At 41.9% G+C, this 21,626-nt stretch overlaps 1 protein-coding gene across 3 annotated transcripts in view; it reads right to left on the bottom strand.

Moving 5' to 3' along the window:
• col5a3a (collagen, type V, alpha 3a) overlaps positions 1-20,138 on the bottom strand; it is a 50,472-nt gene extending 30,334 nt beyond the window's left edge. The window contains exons 1-10 of one of the 3 annotated variants that reach the window (XM_039825796.1): positions 19,882-20,138; positions 8,708-8,875; positions 8,142-8,358; positions 7,488-7,650; positions 3,663-3,785; positions 1,733-2,152; positions 808-927; positions 591-710; positions 429-482; positions 302-343 (exon numbers count right to left, since the gene is read on the bottom strand). In XM_039825796.1, the coding sequence (XP_039681730.1) occupies positions 302-343; positions 429-482; positions 591-710; positions 808-927; positions 1,733-2,152; positions 3,663-3,785; positions 7,488-7,650; positions 8,142-8,358; positions 8,708-8,875; positions 19,882-19,966 (1,512 nt within the window). In that variant the 5' untranslated portion in view covers positions 19,967-20,138. The remainder of the gene's footprint in view (positions 1-301; positions 344-428; positions 483-590; positions 711-807; positions 928-1,732; positions 2,153-3,662; positions 3,786-7,487; positions 7,651-8,141; positions 8,359-8,707; positions 8,876-19,881) is intronic. The other 2 variants (XM_039825797.1, XM_039825798.1) reach the window with 2 other exon arrangements.
• Between the last annotated feature and the right edge of the window lie 1,488 nt (positions 20,139-21,626).

Here is a 21,626-nt window from a genome sequence, read left to right as displayed (position 1 = left end):
ATAAAATAAAATGACTAAATATGAATAAAATATCATCAGATTTTGAAACAAGTGCCATCTTGCATTGCATCATAGTGCAGGGGTGTATTTTTAGGGTGGTCACCCCTAAAAAAACCCTGCTTCCTTTTCTGAAAACATCACATTGCATCCTGAATGCTAGAATCCAGAATTCTCAACATTTTGTTCCACATCTAGACAGTTCCTGCTTATGTTACATTATGCCACATCCTGTATAATTACAGAGACAAGGCACTGTCAGAATTTCCATTTTCTTCTGTGTTCAGGCAGTGAATAGGCGTACCTGTTGCCCTGGTAGACCTTGGGGTCCTTCCGCTATCGTACCCTAGAAACCAACACAGATAGAATAAAATTTACATGCTCATAACTAAAGATACTGGGCTGTTCAATAAATGTCTCTAGCAGCTCACCGGCTCAATAATAGCTGGCTCTCCCTTCTGGCCTTTCTCTGCTCTGAGGCTAGCCTGAGGAGGAGAAACAGATGAATAAATGTGGATCGTTAGAAATCACTTGACACAGGCCGTTGAAGACGTGACCACTCACTTGATGTATGAGTTCACTCTGAGATTTACCTCTCCATCCCACGTCCCTGCTCTTTCCCGCTCTGCAAATTCAAAGCCGTCCTCGTATATTTCATACTCTTCATACTCTGACTCTGTGTCATTCTTGTAATCTTCATATTCGAGAATCTGCTGGAATGAAAAAAACTCCATTCAGGTGTAGTGAATACCAAAATAGCCCCTCAGTGATTTTGTGCTGAGACATTTCTTGCTTTTGCACTTAACCTACCTCATATTCAGTAACATTTGGGCCCACTGTTACCGTGGAAACTGAGAGATCATCATAGAGGTCTCCGTAAAGGTCATCTACATGCTCCTCCATCACTGGCTTCTTCACTGGCTTGTCCTCCTGCAGGCCAACACACAGGCTTAAATGAGTCATAGCAAAGATGAACCAGGGGACACTGAGCTCTTCTCATTAGAGCCCAGTGCTTCAGAGTAATGGCACATTTTGTAATGCATGGTGTGAATGTTAGCAAAACAGGTAGATTTTATGGGAATGTTTTGATTATCTTGGTGACGGGTTTGCAGGTAATTACAATGCTGGAGTGTAATTAGCTGATGGACTAGTCAGATTCATGTGGCAGCATGGCAGTGATTGCAACAGCTACAGAAACAGCATGAGCGTGAGAAATTAGTTTATTTGGCAAATTAGCAAATAATAAACATGAAGGAGACATACACAAACATTCCTTGTTTGTTGAAGTGGGAAGTTAGAAATTGATTGGATAAAAAAAATGATATACAGTTGTATGTTAATGTAGATAGTATCTGAGCATATATTCACATTGAATGAACTGTAAACCCAATTATCATTCTGTAGGTCGCATACAGGATGATAAATTCTGTATGTACCATGCAAACTATGCTTTTCAAATATGCATGTACTACAGCGTGTTCTACAAAAAACACAGGCAGAAGGCACATAGTATGACCATTAAAAAGAATTTCATTTAAGATGCATTCTGTATGTTTTCTGGTTGGGATGCAGTAGAGGTGATGATTAGGATGGTGCTGGTTAGTGGTGGTGGTAAGCAACTGGAGAGGGAAGAGGTGCTCTCTATGGTTAGGAGGTATTAGGGGAGTGATCGGTTAGAACTGCAAATGGCAGCAGGGGGTTGGGGTGGAGGGCATCTACAAGTAAACATGTCTACCTCCTCAGAAACCTTTGATTCAGGTAATGCACTTGGCACCACAGGGGGGGACTCTGTTGTAGAGTCAGGCTCACGTGTGGGCATCTCCATGAGGGTCTTGTCGAAGTCTTCAGTTAGGATGACAGTTCCTAGGGTGCTCTTAAAATCTGGCAACTCGGTGGGCTGAAAAGGTTCTTGAGACATATACTCAGGCAATGTTGTGGACACTCTAAGGAAGCCATCCTCAAGACCCTCCTCTTCATGTTTCTTCTTTCTGGATCTCTTCTTGCCCTTGCCCTTGCCCTTGCCTTTGCCTTTAATGTTAAAGCCCTTGTCCCTCTTCTTTTTGTTCTTTTTGCCTTTCCTTTCCTTTTTGGAGTGCTCCTTTGGTTCATCAGGCTGGTCACTTTGCATCAGAGCATCAGACCCAAGTTGGGAGTTCTTTTATGAAAAAGGGAATGCAAGATGAGGGCACAAGTGGAGGATGGAGAAAAAGCAAACACTGTTGTGAATGAAAATACAACAAGGAAAATAGCCCGAAAAAGTAAAGTAAAGTGATGCCTACATGTCTTGTGACACCCTTATAGGGTCAGACACCTACTGCCAACCAAAAGCAAACATGAAATGAGAGACATATTTGCTCGTGTGGTCAGGGGTCACCCTGTCTATGATCTGCTAATTCTTAATGTGCTCTGGCAAGTGAACAAATATGGGTTGTGTCACCCTCCAGTGTGATGCCCATTTCATGTCAATGATATGAATGGCCTCTGTCTGAAAATGACGCTAAGGGCCCACTCTGTGAAAGACATCAGTGACGTGATATAGACCCACTTGTAAACAAGGTCAGTGTGTAATGGCGAATGATAGGGAAGTAGGTCAGTGGGGTGACAGATGTTGACATGTTCTGGATTCAGAGCTCATTGCTCAGCTGTAGTTCTTTAAAAGCCAGCTGGGCTCACACCCATTAATGAGCCATCTCTAGAGCATAATCGATGACCAGGCGCACACATTTGTGTGCAGACACACATGCACTCACATGAGGGTGCATGCAAATACGTGGAATGAAAAATAAGACATTTAAGTGTTCAACTGTGTATTCCTTGAAGCCCAGCCACACACACACTCACACTCTACACACACACACACACACACACACACACACACACACACACACACACACACACACACACACACACACACACACACACACACACACACACACACACACACACACATCTCTCCGCCTCCATTCCTCTGGCTGCCTCCTTATGTCTCCTTATCTCTATCTTTCACACACCACCAAAGAAATATACAGTAATTCATATCCATGATTGAATCAATGTTTTATGCACGCCTTGAGGAGGGGAAGAGCTATTATATCATGTTTGAGTTACAGGCTCCTGGCTCAATGAATGCACCTGACCTTAAGAATGCTCCACTGCTGGCTGCATTTGAAAGAAGACTACTCCTTTGACTGATGGCCTATTCTGTCTTAATCTCTCAAGTCTCTTTTTGCAAACACTCAGTATGTTTGCACTGTACTTAGACCTCTTCTTGGCTGGGGCTGTTGGCTGCTTGTAAATCATACGAGTCTTAGGGACACATAGCTCAATTGATAGACATGCTTGAGCTCCTTTTACTGTTTGGCTGTGAAGCAAGGGCTTCTGCAATTCCACTTTAGCAGCCATAAGGACACAATCTTGTTTTAACATGAGTGCTAGAAGTAGAAGCTTATCATATTTCTTAAAACATATTGTAAAACACAGGGCCTCTGAGGAAATGTGGAAAACACAATGAAACAATACAATGAATCAAGATGTCCAGACCTTTGTGTCTGCAGTTAATTGAGGTGACCTAAAGTTATACGTAGTTTATAGTATCAACTGTCGAAGAACTGTACAAAGATTTGCATGGGTTTTAGGCATTGCTTCCTGTTGGTGGCAGTACTGACCTCCTGCAGGACCAGGGCTTTGCTGTTGTAGGGCAACGCAGAGTCACAGTCTGGTATGTAGTCTACACAGTAGTTCGCAGCAGCATGGGGGTCCTCCAGAATCAGTAGCTGCTGAATATCTCCCTGAAATAAACCAGAGAGCAGACAGAAATGACAGACAAGTGTCATGTTATAAAGCCAGGCATACAGGAGAAGCAGAATCATCTAAATGGAGTACTGACAGAAACACAGCGGCTGCAGTAATGCAAAGTGAAGAGATCAGAGACCACAAGACAGAACCTGTAACAATAAGCCACAGACACTAAGCGAACACAAAACTGGCTGCAGATGTAAAGTAGAGTATAATAAAGTAGCATCTTAAAATTGCCACTACTGCTATTGCTACTGACTATTGCTTCTCTGTGTTCCCATAACTCCAAGATTGCCTGATTGTGTACACAAAACAGTCAAATAGCTCTCACCCCCACCCCTGTCAGGACCTTTCACTTCCTATTCTGCCCTGGGGGCATAGCCAGTGTGTATACACAAACGTGCATAGAAACAGCACTGCTGGACCCTGCAGCACTAAGCCCAGAGCCTCTGTTAGCTTTAATGGCCTTACACGCAACATCACTCTTGTCTTCTGTCAACATTATATTATTACATAATGCTCTGTAGTGCTGAGATACAAAATTGTCGCGTAAAATACCAAACACAATGCTTTGCAAATGCTTTTCTCAGTTACATATTACTTTAAAATACATAGTATTAGTTAAGACAACAGTATTAACACAACAAGTGTGGCTCAAATAAGTTGTTATTTTATGATAAGTAAAATAAGTTTGTTGTAATGTTGTTCAAACATTGTTTGACAACATTTAGATTACATTAGGGATAAGAATCTATGTATCTGACAGGCCACTGCAAACATATAGCCATTTGTGATAAATCAAGTCAGATTAACTGCTGGATACTGTGGTAATTATAGTCCCATTGTAATCTCTTTAATTAGGCTTTAGCGGCCAGAGGTGAAAGAAATCAAAACATATTGCTTCTCCGTTACCCGCCACCAGCTCATATATCTTCTAATACAGCTCATGACGGTCAAAGTCTGGATCACCATACAGAAAACTGTAGTCAATAACTACCTTCCACACATTAACCTTATCTTCCCTATGACCTAAAAAAGTGACCTAACCCTCCAATGCTATAAGTTACTCTACGCACCCTTCCTACCATATCCCTCTCAGACACTGACAGGCATTCCAGTTTTTAAATTACTTTATACCCCACTCCAGTTAAGAAATGCGACCGTTTCAGCTTTGGCCTTATTCCAAAAACACTCCCATGCCCTTATTCATCATCCTATGTGATATGTAGATGATACATTATATGTGGTGATGACTAATACTCCTCATCTGTTGATCGGATCCATCCTTTAGTCCAACCCATGCAGTTTGTGTGGTCATTGTGGTCATGTGTATCGAAGTTTGCACTTAATTTAATCTAGAAATTGAGTCTTAATATCTTGTTTTCTGTGGAATAAAATTCTCAAATGAGCCATCTGTTTTAGATTTTTCATTGAAACATGTGATGGGAAGATATGAGTTTCACTGTGTGCATTTACAGTATAGTAAGCATTCACAGCTATGCATATATGTCTGGCTGTGCATATCTAAGCATCAGTGTTGTACACCTCGGGTGAGGCTGGCACCAGGGGAGGAGAGATTAATCAGGATGACCCCTGGGTCTCTGTTCCCAGGCCTTGCTTCTGGGGGAGGAGGCCGGTGTTCCGGCCTAGTTCTCTCAGTGTGGGAGCTCAGCGTGGGAGCATTGGGACTGTGGTCAGCCACTAATTCTCTCTATTGCTTCCAGATTGTCCAAAAAATGACTACAAAAGTTGGGTGTTCAAACTCAACACTTGCTCTGCTTGCATTCGCAGTAAAGCAAACATCAAACTGTCCACAAGTTTGGAGCTCCTTCTTGGCCGCTGTGTGCCCTGTGTATGTGGCTCCAACACGCTGACTGCTTCGATAAGATCCAGACCAGTGTTTATTTCTTAGGAAATTCTGATCCTTTTTGTCTCGATTGTAGGACTGGAAATAAATTGTTCCCAAAAGGCAGTAAGACCAATGACATCTGGTTTTCTCCAAGTAAAGGGAAGAAGGCTGTGGTTTCTGTATATTAGGCCAATAGGGAGTGATAACAACACTCCCTCTCTAAGTTTAACAGTATGTTCCTTTTTGCAAACTGTGGGGTATGCTTGGGACACTGAGGGGACAGAGGTTTTGGAAGAAGGTCATTTCTCTGAACTTGACTGTACCTTATACCTCTTATACCTCGTCTGTCTTTCCCTTTCTTTCTTTCTTGCTCCATTGCTGAGCAGACACAGAGCCTCGAGGACATAGCAGGGGAAGGGGCTTGAGCTGATCTCTAGTTCATGCTGTGGGCGAGAGATTTAGAGTGGAGCCTCATTGGGAATGACAATAGAGCAGGGGTTGCATCTTGTCATGGGAAGCACAGAGAATGACTTATGACAATAAAGGTTACTGTAGAGAAGAAGAGGAATTGGACTGGACACTCCCAGAGCTTAGTCTGAATCTTCTTGCTCATCCTTGTTTTCCCAACATACTGATACACGTGGATGAATATTCTAATGCTCTTAACTCAAGATGTGTACTTAAAATTATCTTATTTTTTAGGAAGACACAATTTGGAAAGACTTAAGTAACTTTATCTGTGATACATGTCCCCTGCTACTAAAAAAAAGCCCAATATGTGTAGCCACAAGTAGCAGGTATTTTTCCTGACCAAACACACATTCACAGTCAAGCATGTTTCTTAATGCACAGCTGGCAATTCAAGCTCAAATCAAGACAGACAGATCCATATTGACAAGTCCAAAAAGCAAAAAGAATGTGTAATTTTTGGCTTTGCAATGGAAATGATGAGGCTGAGCATGTCTGAACAGCACGTCCCCTCATCCCCACTCCCTACCAAACACTTCTTTTCTTCTGCATTGCTTTGTTCTTGCAGCACTTCATTGACCTAAGACCCCTGTCACCCAATAGCCAGATTTTTCCTTTTAAATCTTTTCTTAAGTAGCTTTAAAGGTAGGGGCGTGGGGGGGGGGGAATTCCACAGTACCAAATACAATTTATATTCTGCTTATCCAACCATTTCCTAGACACAACTGTATAATGTATGATACTGTATAGATCATATACAATATGATGTATGCATTCAAGTTATAGAGGAAACTATTCAAACCCAAGATCCTATTTCTTGTGCATTTTTATGCACATTTCTCCAAATGTAGGCCTGATATAGGGTATGTTTTAGATCTTGGGAAGAATTTGAAAGAAAGTGGATATTAGCAATGATTGGCCATTGGTGCAGCATGAAGAGGTTTTATAATCTGATCAACAAACTATCCAAATTCTTATCACTTTGCTCAACGGGCTATAGAAATGTTCAAGTCAGCAGCAGTGTGGATAAAACACACTGAATTTGGTTAAATGTGACGTAGTGTCACATTTAAGTGTCCTACAGCGCCTAGTCAGTTTCCCATGAAACCTATATACTTACATAATAACACAAAGTTCACATGATACAGACTCTCACTTACTTCCTTTGTCAACTTTAATGAAGACATTCACAAAGAAACACACTTGCTAGCAATCAACTGCATTTTTTATTCTATATGTTATTCTTTTTAGTAACTGCCCAAACAGACCTGTTGAAACTTTGGATGAATACAATAATAAAACAAAAACAAAATTAAAGAGTATGACACCATAGTTAAACACTTGGTTTCAGAGGCTCCCATCATTTATAATATCCTACCTCAAATACATCTTCGTCTAGCAGCCGAGTGCCAAACACAGTGACACCATCTGTGCTGACTACAGCGTTGTCCCCTCGCAGCAGATCCAGGGTCTCTACCCTCTTACAGTCTAAGTAGAGGGTCACAGACTTGTCCTGCACACTGTAGGCTATCCTGTGCCATCTGAAAGAACAAAGTGCGAGAGAGAATTTACAAACGGTTGAGCCTTGGAGGAAGGTATTGTGGAAATGTAGAAGCGCAAGTATTTTGTCTGTTACCCAGCAGAATCAACGATGCAAAGAGCTGTTTCACACCTCTTTCAAGTGAGGCAAACCAGAAGTGCATTTGAGCCTGAGAATGTGAAGGATTGATTTCCTCAAAAAACATTAAAGCAAGCGCTTCGTAAGCATCTTATTACCTTTAAGGTCACTTAAAGTTAAGCACATGGAGTGAGCTGTATGAATCAGGCTACAGAAATGTGAGGCCCTCCTCAGATTTCAAGGCTTGGGAAAGTTATACAACCACAGTTACTGTAATATAAATTACAGAGTGCTGGTGGGTCTGATCTACTGCAAGCACACCACAGATACAGTGTGCCGTTAAATCAACAGAAAGGCAGATATTTAATTAATATCTTCTCTAATGGAGATGCTATAGGCCCTTAAACTACCCACTTTCCATCAGCCAGGTCGATCTTCTTGAAGATGGGATACAATTCCGGTGTGGGCTGCCCATGCTGGTCCTCATACAGGAAGACTGGCGAACGTCCCACTTCCAGCCCCAGCTGCTGTACCCCCTGGTCATCATACACTGAAAGCAGGAAAAACTGGGAGCCCTTTTTAGCTCGCACTGTAGTCATCACAGAGAAATTTTCTGGAAATTTGGTGGAATCTGGGAGAGGAGAGGAGAGGAGAGGAGGGAGGAGGAGGGAGAGGAGAGGAGAGGAGAGGAGAGGAGAGGAGAGGAGAGGAGAGCTGGTAAGTCATACAAGAGAGAGCACAGCAGGGAACAGATATTTTTGTAACATGCGTGCGTCACATTCTGCCATTGAGACCTGAGTAAAGATAATACTGATGCAACATATTGCCCATGAAGGCAGTGAGCCCCCATGAGAAAGTGTAAAGGGAGTTCAAAGTCAGATCTCTTAAAGTTTTACTGAGGAGAGAATCCCTCACCAAAGTGACACATTTGAGGGCTTTTTGCCTTTTTTAGAAATCCTCATTGGATAAAAGTCTACTACCAGGGAAGAGCTGTTTGGTTGGAGCACTGAGCTGGATCTTTTTGTCTATATTGTAGGCCAGGTCGCTCTCCTCCAAGCCCCTCCTGCTGGTGCAGAGACCAGCCTCCAAGGACACCCCTTCCATGTTCTCTGACAGATCCAGCACTCGCAGAACATCAATGGGATCAGCTGGAAATGAAAAGAAAGAAAAGAAATGGACCATCTGTACATTGTTATAGAGCAGATAGAGGAAATATAGTGGTTTATTGTATTTAATGCTCACAGATCTGATTCTATTGCTTTAAACACGATATTGTTGACAACTTGACATTCTTGTAAATAAGCCCTGCTTTCTGTTTATTCCTGTTTATAGCATAGGAAAAACTTGTGAAATGAAAAAACTACTTATGATAGGGTGGAGCTTGTGGCAGATTACAGCAGCATGCTTTTAGTCATGTCAGTGTAACACTTAAACTCTGCCAGTGTGACAGCACTTTGTTGTCTGGCTCAGTTAAGTGCTGGTTGTTACCGAGCTGAAGAGCAGGGTTTAGTGTGGCTGGAAGCTGGTTTTAAAGTGTGGAGGCTTCCTGCTTCCTAGCAGTCGGAAGAGACGAGCTCCTCTGAGATGTGGCGGCAGGTGGCCAGGCTTCTGTGGGTGTTATTATAGAATAGGGGTGGTACACAGCCTAACCCATAATCCTACTGCAGCACACCTGACAGCTGACACCTGCACACCGCTCACCCTGCACCAGTGAGCAACAATATGTCTGCATCGCATTTCTCAGAATTTGAACACTTCACTGGCACAAATATACGCATCAGTGATTCATATAGTCTCGCTGCTAAAACATCTGCCCTAACAAGCCAGCTAGTTTTGTATTAAATATTCCAAAGCTTAGTCTCCTGAGAAATTAAACATTTCTGCTAATGGGGTAAGACTGTTTAATTTGTTTATTTATTTGTTCAAAAGTGCATGTAAATATCTGAAAACAAGACTAAGAATAGAATAAGGCCAATTGCTGTAAAACTACCAACAGAAAGTATTCTCATGAAAACTCTTGAAGCAAGTTGATTTCAATTATAAACAGGAAAACCGAGCTAATGAATTGTTAAGATGGAGATTTATTTGTTGTTGAGCAAATGCCTCTGTATATATTTCTCCCAGTGCTGGCTCTCTCATTACAATGGACCTGAGCATTATTTGCAGGCTGCTGGTCATGTTATCCGATGTTCTGTAGATAAAGTGCTGCCGTAAGCATTAGCCAGGATCAGAGTTTTGTGCACAGCTAGTCTCCCACCAGCTGATATGAGAGCCTGTTCAGGGAAACTCAGCACTTAGCATTCCAGGCATCTGAAATGAGGATCCTAAACCCAAATTGCCTCCTGCAGCTCTTGGCGCTCATTCAGAGTTCACCTTTTATATTCCTTATTAATTAAACATGTGGAGAGAGTTTACCGTTGCCCAGACATTGCTAGCAGAAAAACACCACGTTATACATTTTATTGCATCATTTATTTGCATAGCAGAGGCCTTTTACTCTGAGCAGCTTTGAGAGCTCGCCCTCTCAGTCCTCTAGCATGGCAACGGGGCTGTAAATAGGTTAAGCTATGAATTACAGCCAGGCTCCAACAATAGAAAACATAAGGTACAGATGTAAAGGTATTTAAGACCTCAGGGTTTACATTTTGAATGCATATAGAGTCATAAACAAGCAGTGTAAATTAAATAATTACAGAAGTTGCAACAACAGAAACCTCAGTCTATTATGTGCAAGCGGCACCAATGAATATTCACCCACACACAGTCATTTTGGATTATTTTCAAATCTGCTGTAGCCATCATGACACTGAACCAAGACCTAAATGTCAAGCAATAAGGTTGCCCCCCCACACACACACACACGCACACACACACACACATACACACACACACACACACACACACTTACATCAAGAACAAGGACACTGGCATTGTTTTTGATTTCACATTGTCACATTCACGTCAAGGCTTTTTGTATTTTGGCCTGATATGGTCACCTGACAATGCTGGTTAAATTGGAGAGTAAAGGGAATGTTTTGGTTGCAACAAACTTCATGACATTTACCTTACAGTAACAAAGTCATCAAAAAGCTGGCTGCATCCTTGAATGCCCTGATCAGGCTGCTACTTCAGAAGCCAAAAACAAAGACATGCCACACCAGAGTCTCTTTTATTTTTGTAGCTAAAAGCTTGAATACATTTGCATCTGCATTTCTGTTGAAGCACTTTATTATTAACAACAGTTTACTTTGCACTTTACATCATGCCCGGGTCCTAATCCTTAATGTTTGTATTTAATTGAATAGGTAGCAGTGTCTCTGTCTTTGTCTGATCCCAAATGAGCTCTTTGTAGCTCTGTTGTGGCCTTGACTGCAAATCAATTTTCGTTGGGATAGCAAAGTTTAAAGTTAGTGTTTTAGTCAAAGGTCAGACTCCAGTAAAAATACTCATGCACAGAGAGAAAAAGAGGCCATAATGAAGTGATGTTTGGAACAGTCTGAATAATGTTCTAAATTGAAGCAACATGGGTCTAATTATACGGGATTCTTGTGTTTCTGTCAGCCCATCCAGAACAGCACCTGACAAAATAACACAATTAAATTTTTCAGCAGAATTGTTTAATTTCAAGTAATCCAAAGATGATATGTCAACGTACCCCATGAACCGTATTAAATACATTTCTGCCTCAACCACTATATATTTATAAAAAACAACTGTTGCCCAATTTTAAACATGTTCCAACTATAGGCTGTCAGGAGACTGTTGACCTCTGACACTCTCAAGACAATAGAGAACAGCCGAGATGTGCAACAATGCCAAAGGGAGAAATCTAAGACAAGCAGCAGAAATTCCTCCTAAAAAAGAAACTGCATTCACAATGATCCATCAGTTAAACATGCAGTGAATAATAGGCATCCCACACCCAAGTTTGCAAAATAAACTGTTATAAGTTTGGCAAGCTGATTCTGAGAACAGGGGAAAAACCTGATAGCTGTTGCAACAACATCAAAATCTAGTTAAATATAAGCATGACCCAGAAAAAAAAATAATAATAAAAAAAAAATAATATATATATATAATATACATATGGCGGCATCAAGACAAAACCCCCAGGCTTGTGGCTGGTGGCCACATGAAGTCTGGATCCATGCAGCAATCGATAAAAGACAGTTATCTATTCCCTGTTTTGGATCCATTGATGTCACCTTAAGTTGTGCCAATTCTTGCAGCCTCTTTACCTATCCTGCAGCACTGACTGTCTCAGCAGGTTTTGCTTGCATCTCATTAATGCTTTGTGGTAATCATTCATGTCCTTACCTCACCTGCTAAATTATCTTACTTCTAAAGAAGCGTAGCAAGAGTGGATGGGCATAAATGAGATCAACACTCTGGTATGGCCACTGAAAGACAGAACTCCCAACCCTCATGGTTATATTATCAGCCAGTGCAGCATGCTGTCCCCACTACTTAAAGATATGGCTCAGCATGTTTGAAATAGAATCATACAATCTCTAAGGACTGATGACTCAGACTGTCCAATCGCAAAAGGTCAGAGTACATGGGAAGGAGCTGAAACATCCAGCAATTTCACAGACATCTGGCATTTCTGCCTTCTTTTTCTTGTGACAACCATGTCTGCCCAGCAACAGAGCAGTCCACAGTCTTCCTGACAGAAAAGAGCAGGACAGTCCATCTCACAGATCATGCTCTATTCCCTGGAAATTCCACTGAACAGTCCACATCAGTGTATTATCTCTGGCCATGTAAGACTTGACACATTCCCTCCAACTCAGCACCACTTCAGTTATACATGGACATAATGTGTTTCCTGTGTTTCTCAAGAAAATGTCTCTGAAGACATTTTTTATGACTCACACCACCTACACTCCCAGTTCAGCCTAAAAAAAAATACCACTCGCACACACACACAATACAACTCTGTCAAAAACAATTGTGCATGGGAACTGAGGAATTTTAACAAGAAATTAAGCTGAAATTATTCAGTGAAAACTTGCCTAAAAAAAAATACCACTCGCACACACACACAATACAACCCTGAGATGACAGGAGGAAAAGCAAATGTAACTCTTCGTAAAAACTACTGTTTCTGTTTGCATTTCTTCAGAAAATGTTATAAATTCAGCAAGCTGTAAAACATATGGTGATTAATAATAAAAAAATTGATCCAGTGGAAGTGGTTGAATAAATCCAGACATCGTTTCTGCCAGGCTCCATGAAGAACAGCCTTAATCTAATTAGCAGTGAGTGTGACCTTTTGTCTGGGTCACTGCTGTGTGTGCACAAGAACACTATGAGGTGAGGAGAGCTTATACACCCTCTGAACACATAACCAGCCAAATAAGAATGGTACACTGACTCAACACACAGTTACACTAGTATGACCAAACAGCCTACGCACTGTTCATACGTAGCTCAATTATAACGCCCACAGAGGGAAAACAACAGCACTTTGGACCTCTGCCCTAGTCAAAATTTCTCTCTGAATCACTGTATTATTTTATCTGTCAAACACATTTCTTTAGATCTTGTAAACAGGGGTCATTACTGTAAAACAACAACACGACATCATGACTTTGCGTAAACATACACGGCACTTTCCTAAATCCATGTGGCGTGTTATCGCGAGGCTACGTGTTATAGCAAGGCTACGGTTGGGTTTAGGAAACGTCCCACGCAGGTTGAGTTTAGGAAAAGAAGAACCGGTTGGGATTAGGAAACGAAGAACGGGGTTGGGTTCAGGAAAAGAACAAACGTGGAAAGGAAACATCACACGCGGGACACAAAGGAAAAAGTCCTGTATTTTACCCATCCTCCACCCTGACCAACCTCCCTACGCGGATTTTCGCCCTTTCATACTACTCGCTACGGAGTTAATTGACACGCAATCGCAAGGTAATGTAAGTCAATGGAGGCCAAACGGCGTTGATAAACACGGTAAAAAACGAGTATGCACCTTGATAACACGCCAATAATGGCATATGAATTGGCGTGTCATACATACGCCACTTCATGAGATCAGTCTGAAAACAAAGAAGAATGTGTTAGAAATATCTATAATTGTAAATTTGTAGGGCTGGAAATATGCAAACTGAGAGGCAGTGATAGTTCTCGCCCAGAATGTACTTTGTGGTTGGGTCTGCTTTGAGTTATTGCTGAGAATTTAGGAGCAAGTCAAGTCAGCTGTTTTTAGACGACTGCTGGGAATGGCTTTTAACATATTCTGAGGGCTTATGAAGTCATGATTGAGTGCGCAGGCGCAGGCACTAAAATAGTGGAAAAGTAGACCTGAGTTAACCAGCAACAGGAAATGTTCTGGATTTACATGCAAATGACACTGCAGAGACCACCCTGTAAGAAAAGCACAAGCAATACTGTGTGCATTAATTTGTCTTCTTTTTCAAAAGTTTCATATGTGTTATACAAACAACTGTTGGAACCATTTATTGTGCATGCACATTCTTATAATATACACTATATATAGACTGTAGGGAATCCACTAACCGACCCTCTCCTAACTACAATGATAAACTGGACATAATGTATGATAAACAACGAACGACTTACAGTGAAACAATGTAACTTTTTAATGTTTCTGAAGTTCTGTCATTTTTCATACAATGGTCTTTACTGCCCAGGTCTGATTTTTCCCGCAAAGGCACGGAATGATTTGCAGCAGGAAGATGGCGCTACAGTAACACATTCTAGAGGGTCACTGATTTCTTTTTAACACCGGAAAAGCCTGTGTTAGCGTATGACAGCGGAGCCAGGTAAAAGGAAGCAGGAGATGTCTTTATATAGGCCTAATTGTATTTAAATGTTATTTTAGAAGTTATCTGTTGTAGTTATGGCTGATACAGCGGCAGGAAAGAAGGAAATTAAACGAAGAACAGATAAAAGATAAAAGGGAATAGGTAAGTGAAAGACAACGATAACGTGAGTCACACTCGGTCGGGCTTTCAACAGATGGAGACATTTAGGGGATTGTAAATGATTCAAAACCGACCCAGAATTTATTCATAAAATAACTTTACAATGCGCGATGTGGAATGTCCCCCTTCTATTTAGCGCGGAGGTTTTCCTTTTACTCCGCGTTTGTGTTGGCTTACTATTTTCTTTTCCCTGTAACGTTACTTGTGTAAAGCGTCCGTGGGTTTCATGAAATGCGCTTTATTAATCTAAGATATTATTACCGTTGGTTTCTACAACAATCTCTTAATGCTTTGGCTCGTGACACAGTGACAGTGATACCCAGTTTAGCTCATGAGACATCCAAAGTAGGCTAAGTTACCGTATGCTACACCTGAAATGCAACGATGCATCTGTAACTTAAGCAAAACATTCATCGCGACTATATGACCTCCCGGTAACGCCAACTCAGTAATCTACAGTGGGCAATAAAGCACCGTAAAGAAAAGACCTTTACGACAGCAGGTGTGGTAAAAACACTACCGCTTTTGTCCAAAGCGGCCGCTAGAATCAACACAAACTGAAAGTTACATAAAGCCACTTCAACGTGCCTCAATGTATATGCATATATGCATATATAATGTATCATATCATCTAGCATGCTTATCATTTGCACAAATGCAGGGGCCTTGTTTATTCTCATCTAACCTTGCCATCCTAGCATTTCCTCACCATATTTAGTAGACTTACATAGCTCTACTTTGTTCTTACAGAAATCATAGTTTTTACATTTGAGACTTAAGCACCAATGATAACACATATGTAGGCCAATTTTTTCTTGTCGAAGCTGCAAGATTCTGGTGGCATCTGATTACACATTTTCTTCCAATTCACATCAGCACCACATTCTTCGATCTTCACAGTTTGTTCTGCTCATGTTTGTTCACAGCATGATAGGCCGACAGGCCAAAAGCGGCTTGGCCCATTGAGAAAACACCTGCCTCTCAAAGCTCATAACTTGACAGGCCTTCCACATAAACACACAGAAAACACATTTTACTTCTATACTTGTGAGGATGTTCTTTTTTACTGTTCTGACTAAAGTAAACATTCCCTAACCATAATATCCACTGCATGCCTAACACTGGCCCTTAACCTAGCCTGACACCAGTTCTAATCACTAAAGAGGTGGGGGGAGTGTTTATAATGACCTGATTTTGGAAGACATTTTCTCATCTCTTTATCCTTCCGAGGATATCAGGTCCTCATAAATATGTAATAACAAAGTGGGCATCTGTGTTCGCAGCTTAGTTAGCTAAGGACACTTGGCAGGTTCAGAGAAGTTGAAATATGAGCCAGGTCACAATGTCATTAAGGGTAGCATATTGTTTTTATGCTCTACAGATGGCTTTGGAAGGAAAGCTTACTACTGTGGCCTCTACTGAAATGTTCATGTGCATGTGATGGATGACTTTTTCTAAAGCCCATAAAGTAGGATAAAGAGGCAGACGACATGTAAGGGGACACTGCAAAGAAGTCAGCCCCTCTGATGACTGCTCATTGCAATTCTACAGGAAGCATCGCCAACTAGTCCCACAGAAAGCTTCTTGAAGCATCCAGTGATCAGAAACACAGCCATAGATGCCTGAGGGGAAGGGAGTTACTGAGTTTCTGGAAGCCAGATGTGTGTTGAATACTATAGAGTGCATTTCGGTGTCATGAAGCATTTGTGCGCAATTTCTAACTAGAACTGCAAGCAGTTATGACGGGGTCCAAGCCTCCCCGGCGCGAGTCGCCCCTGATGACACGCGGAGCCCATGAAAGCAGAACCCACGACAGCGGAGCCCGCGAAAGGAAAACCCAAAGCACGACTGCGCCGAGGCAAAAGTCAGGAAATTTCATTAAGTGCGAGCTCCAAAGTCTGTAGTGAAATGCAATAGCAAATTTCCCATTCATTGAGTAAAAGGCCAAAACGCTTCTACCTCAATTATAGCACCTCCTAAAGGCAGATCATCACCAAATCTCGTACAGAGCCGCGGAGTGGCATGTAGAACAATAATCTCAAGTTTTGTGATGATAGCATTTACTGCCGCAGAGATATTGCCATTGTAAATTTCCCATTTAAATGCATTGACTTATTTGCCAAAACGCGTCTACGTTCATTATAGTGCCCCCTAATGGCCAATCTTCACAAAATTTACAGAGGCTTGGAGTGGGATGTCGAACAAGAGTACCAAGTTTTGATCTGATACCTATTAATTTGGCCAAGATATGCTAAAGTTCGTGTTTTGTGGCTAGCTACGAAAATTTGTTTGATTGTAAATTGGGCATACTTTAACGTAGCAAAACTTTTGACAGCTTTTTGTCAGGTCCATCTGGATATGTTATATACAAGGAGTTTGAAAAAAGTTGTTTTTGCGAGAAAAAACAACTTCTTAGTGAAAATGGCCATGACCTATATCCTGTCATTCAGCTTGATTCAAGGAATACAGGGATGTAAGGTTTTCTAATGTGCAATGTGTAGTGTGGGAGTTATAGGCAAAAACACGTTTGACGTCATTATAGCGCCAGCTAGCGGTCCATGTGTATAATATTTGGTATGTGAGGTCCATGAACCCTTCTACATCTACACTGTAAATTTGAAGTTGCTCACATTAGTATAAGTGGTGGGAAACCAAACCTGGGTCCCATAGGGCCACGCCCACTTGCCCGAATCAGTACCCCACTGTAGGCTTGGCCTCAAGAGTGGCCCTAGATGATACCCTCAAAATTTCGTAAAACTCGATGAGCCTTTGATGAGATATAAACTTTTGGGACTTGTAGCGCCCCCTAGTGGCCAATTTTCATAAAATGGGGTGGGGAGCCTCAGAGGGTCATGGCAAACAAGAATCTAAAGTTTCAGGTTGATAGCATTAATTTTGGCCGAGATATGGCAATGTTTGTGTTTTCGTAGCTAGCTACACAAATTTGGTCGTGCGTAATTTGCGCAATTTTTATCCGATAAAAATTCTTTTGATAACTTTTTGTCAGGTTGGTCTGGAGATGCTACATACCAAGTTTCGTGCAGATCGGTCGCACGGTCTAGGAGGAGTTAGAAAAAGTAGGTTTACGATAAATCATTGCCTTGCAAACGAGGTTCCCAGTCCACATCGGGCTTGGACCCCTAATTATTAAAGACTTGGTGGGATTCAAAACAGTGTCAAAGAGTCTGAGAAGCAGTTTGATATGACACTTGCAGCACCAGGAACTAGGGACAGACATCAGCATCTCTGATGTTTAATGTTTCCATTACAGAAACACAAATTCACATAACAGAAGAAAACACTAGAGCTGTTGCAGCTGCAAAAATCATCTTTTCCTAGTCTTATATCCTGCTAAAATACGCTGCTTTGTTAATACTAATTTGTTGCTGTATCAAAGGCGAAAAAGGCTTGCAGTTCTCCTTTGGGAGTCTGGTGCAGGAATGGCAAGGAAGCTGGATCAAACAAGAGACAGTGAGGGGGCTGTATGCACGATTTCCCCTCTGTCGTAGAAGCAGTCAAGGATGAGGCAGAGCATGAGCAAGAGGAGAACGGTGATGTAAAAGATCAGGCAAGGATAAGGCATATCAAATAAAAAAACAAATACCCCCTATTCCCAGGAACAGAAAAAAAAAGAAAGAAAGAAAGGAAAACTGAACAAAAATGTGTGTGAGGCAAAAAAAGAACAGAAGATTCTAACTGAAACTAGCTGTGGACGTGTGCAAGAATGTCTCACTTCCTGTCAGCAAACATGACTACAAAGTACTCTCTCATCTCTCTTGAACACACACAGAAAGCATATGGGAAAACATTCTGGCACTGTAATACACACACACATGCACACAAACATGCACAGACTTAGACACATCACATGCACATATCTAAGACATAGCCATATCAGCACCACCATATGTCCCAGGCACTTTTAAATCATCTCATCCTCTCACTTCACAGGCCCTCATTAGAGAGCAGTGGACACCACAGCCGCTGTGTCACTTAAATGTGATTATGTCAGTTGGCCCACTTCCTCCCGCCATCGCTTTATGTAAGCCAATGAATTCCATCAAATCCTGCCAGCCATAAAGCGGGTGCATGTGGAAAGCCACGAGTGAAAATTTGATATCTGTAAGCACTTCTGGTGACCACAGGGTTAACTCCTGCTGTTGAGGCATGGTGCTCCATCAGGGAGGCTGTAAGCAGCACCTGTGAGGAGAAAGTTGGCTGCCAGTTGAAGATACTCAGGACACGGCCTCAGGGCATGCAGCCGGGCCTGTGTGGGTGACAGATAGCAGTGGGCCAAATGACATACAGTTGTATGCACAAGCTGGTTACTGGCTATCTTGGGAACAAGGAGATCTTAAAATGGGTGGATCACTTGCTGAACAAGCATGAAAGTACAACAAATGTGGACACCAGGACACTGTGACAGACAGACAGAGAGAGAGAGAGAGAGAGAGAGAAAGAGAGAGAGACACACAGCTGTTTCACAGAGACCAGGCCCTCTTCTTGCAGGTGGATAATTGAAAAATGTGTCCAGCTAATTCACTACAAGTCATAGTGTGTAAAATATGACCTGAGGTAGTAGCCTATAATAAAACGTGTAAAATATTTAAATGTGCCAGAATAATCACAACTAAGGCAGTAAGTGTGTGTTCGTGCAAGCGCCTTCACTTGAGACCTATGTGAGCAGAGGGCACATTAAACAGATCCATGACAAGAATTTTAATCTACTCAGTTCGGTCAGTGTTCAGCCATTCACCTCTTTCTCAAGCCAACGTTAAACCTTTTCACAGTAAACCGACGCTGGTCACAAGCAAACTCGAACATGACATCACACATCTCCGGTCGCTGCACGTCTTACAGCTCACCTGACGCAGGAAGATCACACTAAATTCAAAACCTTGGAAATGTGTTCAATTAAAAATGCAAGCTGGAGCATGAAAAGCTGAATCAATCAAGATGTGCTCCTTGAGCAATGACGCGGATAATTAATACGTAAGCATACACAAAACTATCTTATGCATAATTGCACGTGCACGGTTCTGAAGGATCCAAAGTGATCCTTAAAACACAGTAAAGATGCTTTTGCGCCAAGTGTTGGCTGGGGACCAAGTGATGAATGATGGTGCCTGGAAAAAAAAAAGTCACGTAAACTTAGATAAAGGAGACAGTTCATCTTTAATGTTCAAATAGATAGGCTACTTTACCAGCTTGCGTCGTCGTTACGTGAAGCAGGATACAAATAAATAGCGGTATTCTCCAGCGCGACCTGGTCCTTATTACATGGTCCATCTTTTCCAAGCGGAGACCCCCCTCTGCCTCCACCACCAGAACTTTACACTGAAGTTAGATTTGCAAGAACTCAGCAGCCATGCGGGGTGAAAAGGAGAGAAGCCGGTCTGTAGTTCCACTTGCTTGATTGTTGGAGAAGTTTTGTTGTGGTGGCTCCTCTCAGTTTCGCTCTGCCCCTCTCATTCAAGTTCTCCCTCTCGCCATCACTCCCTCCCTCTGCGCTCCACCTCCTCCGCCTCTCCTCCTCCCATTAGAACGGCAGAAAACTCCATCTTAAATCACATTTAGGCTATTTCTAGCGATCCTTTGAGGTTTCACTTCTTAAAGGTGGTCATTACCCACACAACCCACACACACAATGCTCTATAGTAACCTGTCAGTTTTCCGATTTTTTGCAGATCTAGCCAGCCCATATCCACGGAGACTACAAAAAGAGGCACAGCACCTGAATGTATAGCTACAGTACATGATTACATTAGATTTGAACAGGATGATTGAAAACAGTGACCATATTATTAATTTTGATCATGATGATCATGATGCAAAATGTTCAGATATCTCTCTTTTTTAAAGGGGTGATAGAATGATTATATAGGGTATTTCACACTGTTCCTTATGGTCTCCTAATGGGGTATGTAACATTAGTTGGGCTGAAAATGGCCTGGTTGATATTTTATTGGCCCTTATGCATCCCTGTGTTTTGGCCCTATTTGTAACAAGAGCTTTTCTTCCAAATATGGTATGCTCATGAATATTTAGATGAGCTGCGGCTGTGGTTGAGCTTTAGCCCCGCATAAACACGCGTGCTGATTGGTTGAGCGAATCGCCAATAATACACACATTAGAAACTTCGACAGAATCTCAGACACTGCAAAGTTTCCTTACCAAATTCACTTCTGAGACTTTTTATGCGGAAATCAACTATATAAAGCTCAAAATATGGGCCTTTACCAAAAGGCGATTACGAAAATTAATTGCAAATTTGGTAAATGTGGTCAGTTAGCTGGGTTGCAGCATCCTCCCTACGCTTCCTCCACAGATGCCTGCTGGGAGCGATTGAGGCCTGCGACCCGCCGCAGCCCACGCACCTCTACCCCCAAAGTCACCGCTTTGGGCTAATGGGACTACTACCAACGCCGCTGCCCTGACAGAAACTCCAGGGCAGCACCCTCTTCCTGTTAGCCCGTTGTGAGAGTGAGAGCGGTAGCGGAAAGCCAGCAACCAATACACACGTAACACACGCCACTAGCTATACAACATACCTAAAGGTTATAAAGCTAACAACTTGTCCGATTTCAAGTGAATGAATATTTGTGAGCTGTAAGGGTTTCGTTAGCTGGACTGTCCCTTAACTGTCTAATCAGCCAGTTGGGCTCATTTGGAACGTAATTTGAGTATACAGTGACACGCCCGTTACACAACATCGAAAATTTTTTAAAACCTAACAACAGCCGATTTCGTTAAATTTGTGAAGACTAGCAAGCTACGCCTTTGTAGGTACTGTCCCTTCAATCCTAGCTACCAATACGATAGTTAGCTTCCTTTATAATGGTTATATTTAGTTTGAATTTGTCACCAACACAACATTAACTAAAAACAAATAACCCAATCTACAAATGAATATTTGATTTAAGAGGGTCGCACCATTGATAGATCCATC

The sequence above is a fragment of the Perca fluviatilis genome, chromosome 15, assembly GCF_010015445.1.
Source record: "Perca fluviatilis chromosome 15, GENO_Pfluv_1.0, whole genome shotgun sequence".
Lineage (NCBI taxonomy): Eukaryota > Metazoa > Chordata > Actinopteri > Perciformes > Percidae > Perca > Perca fluviatilis.
Note: the sequence above shows the minus strand (reverse complement) of the source record. Positions and strands in the feature narration are given on the sequence as shown.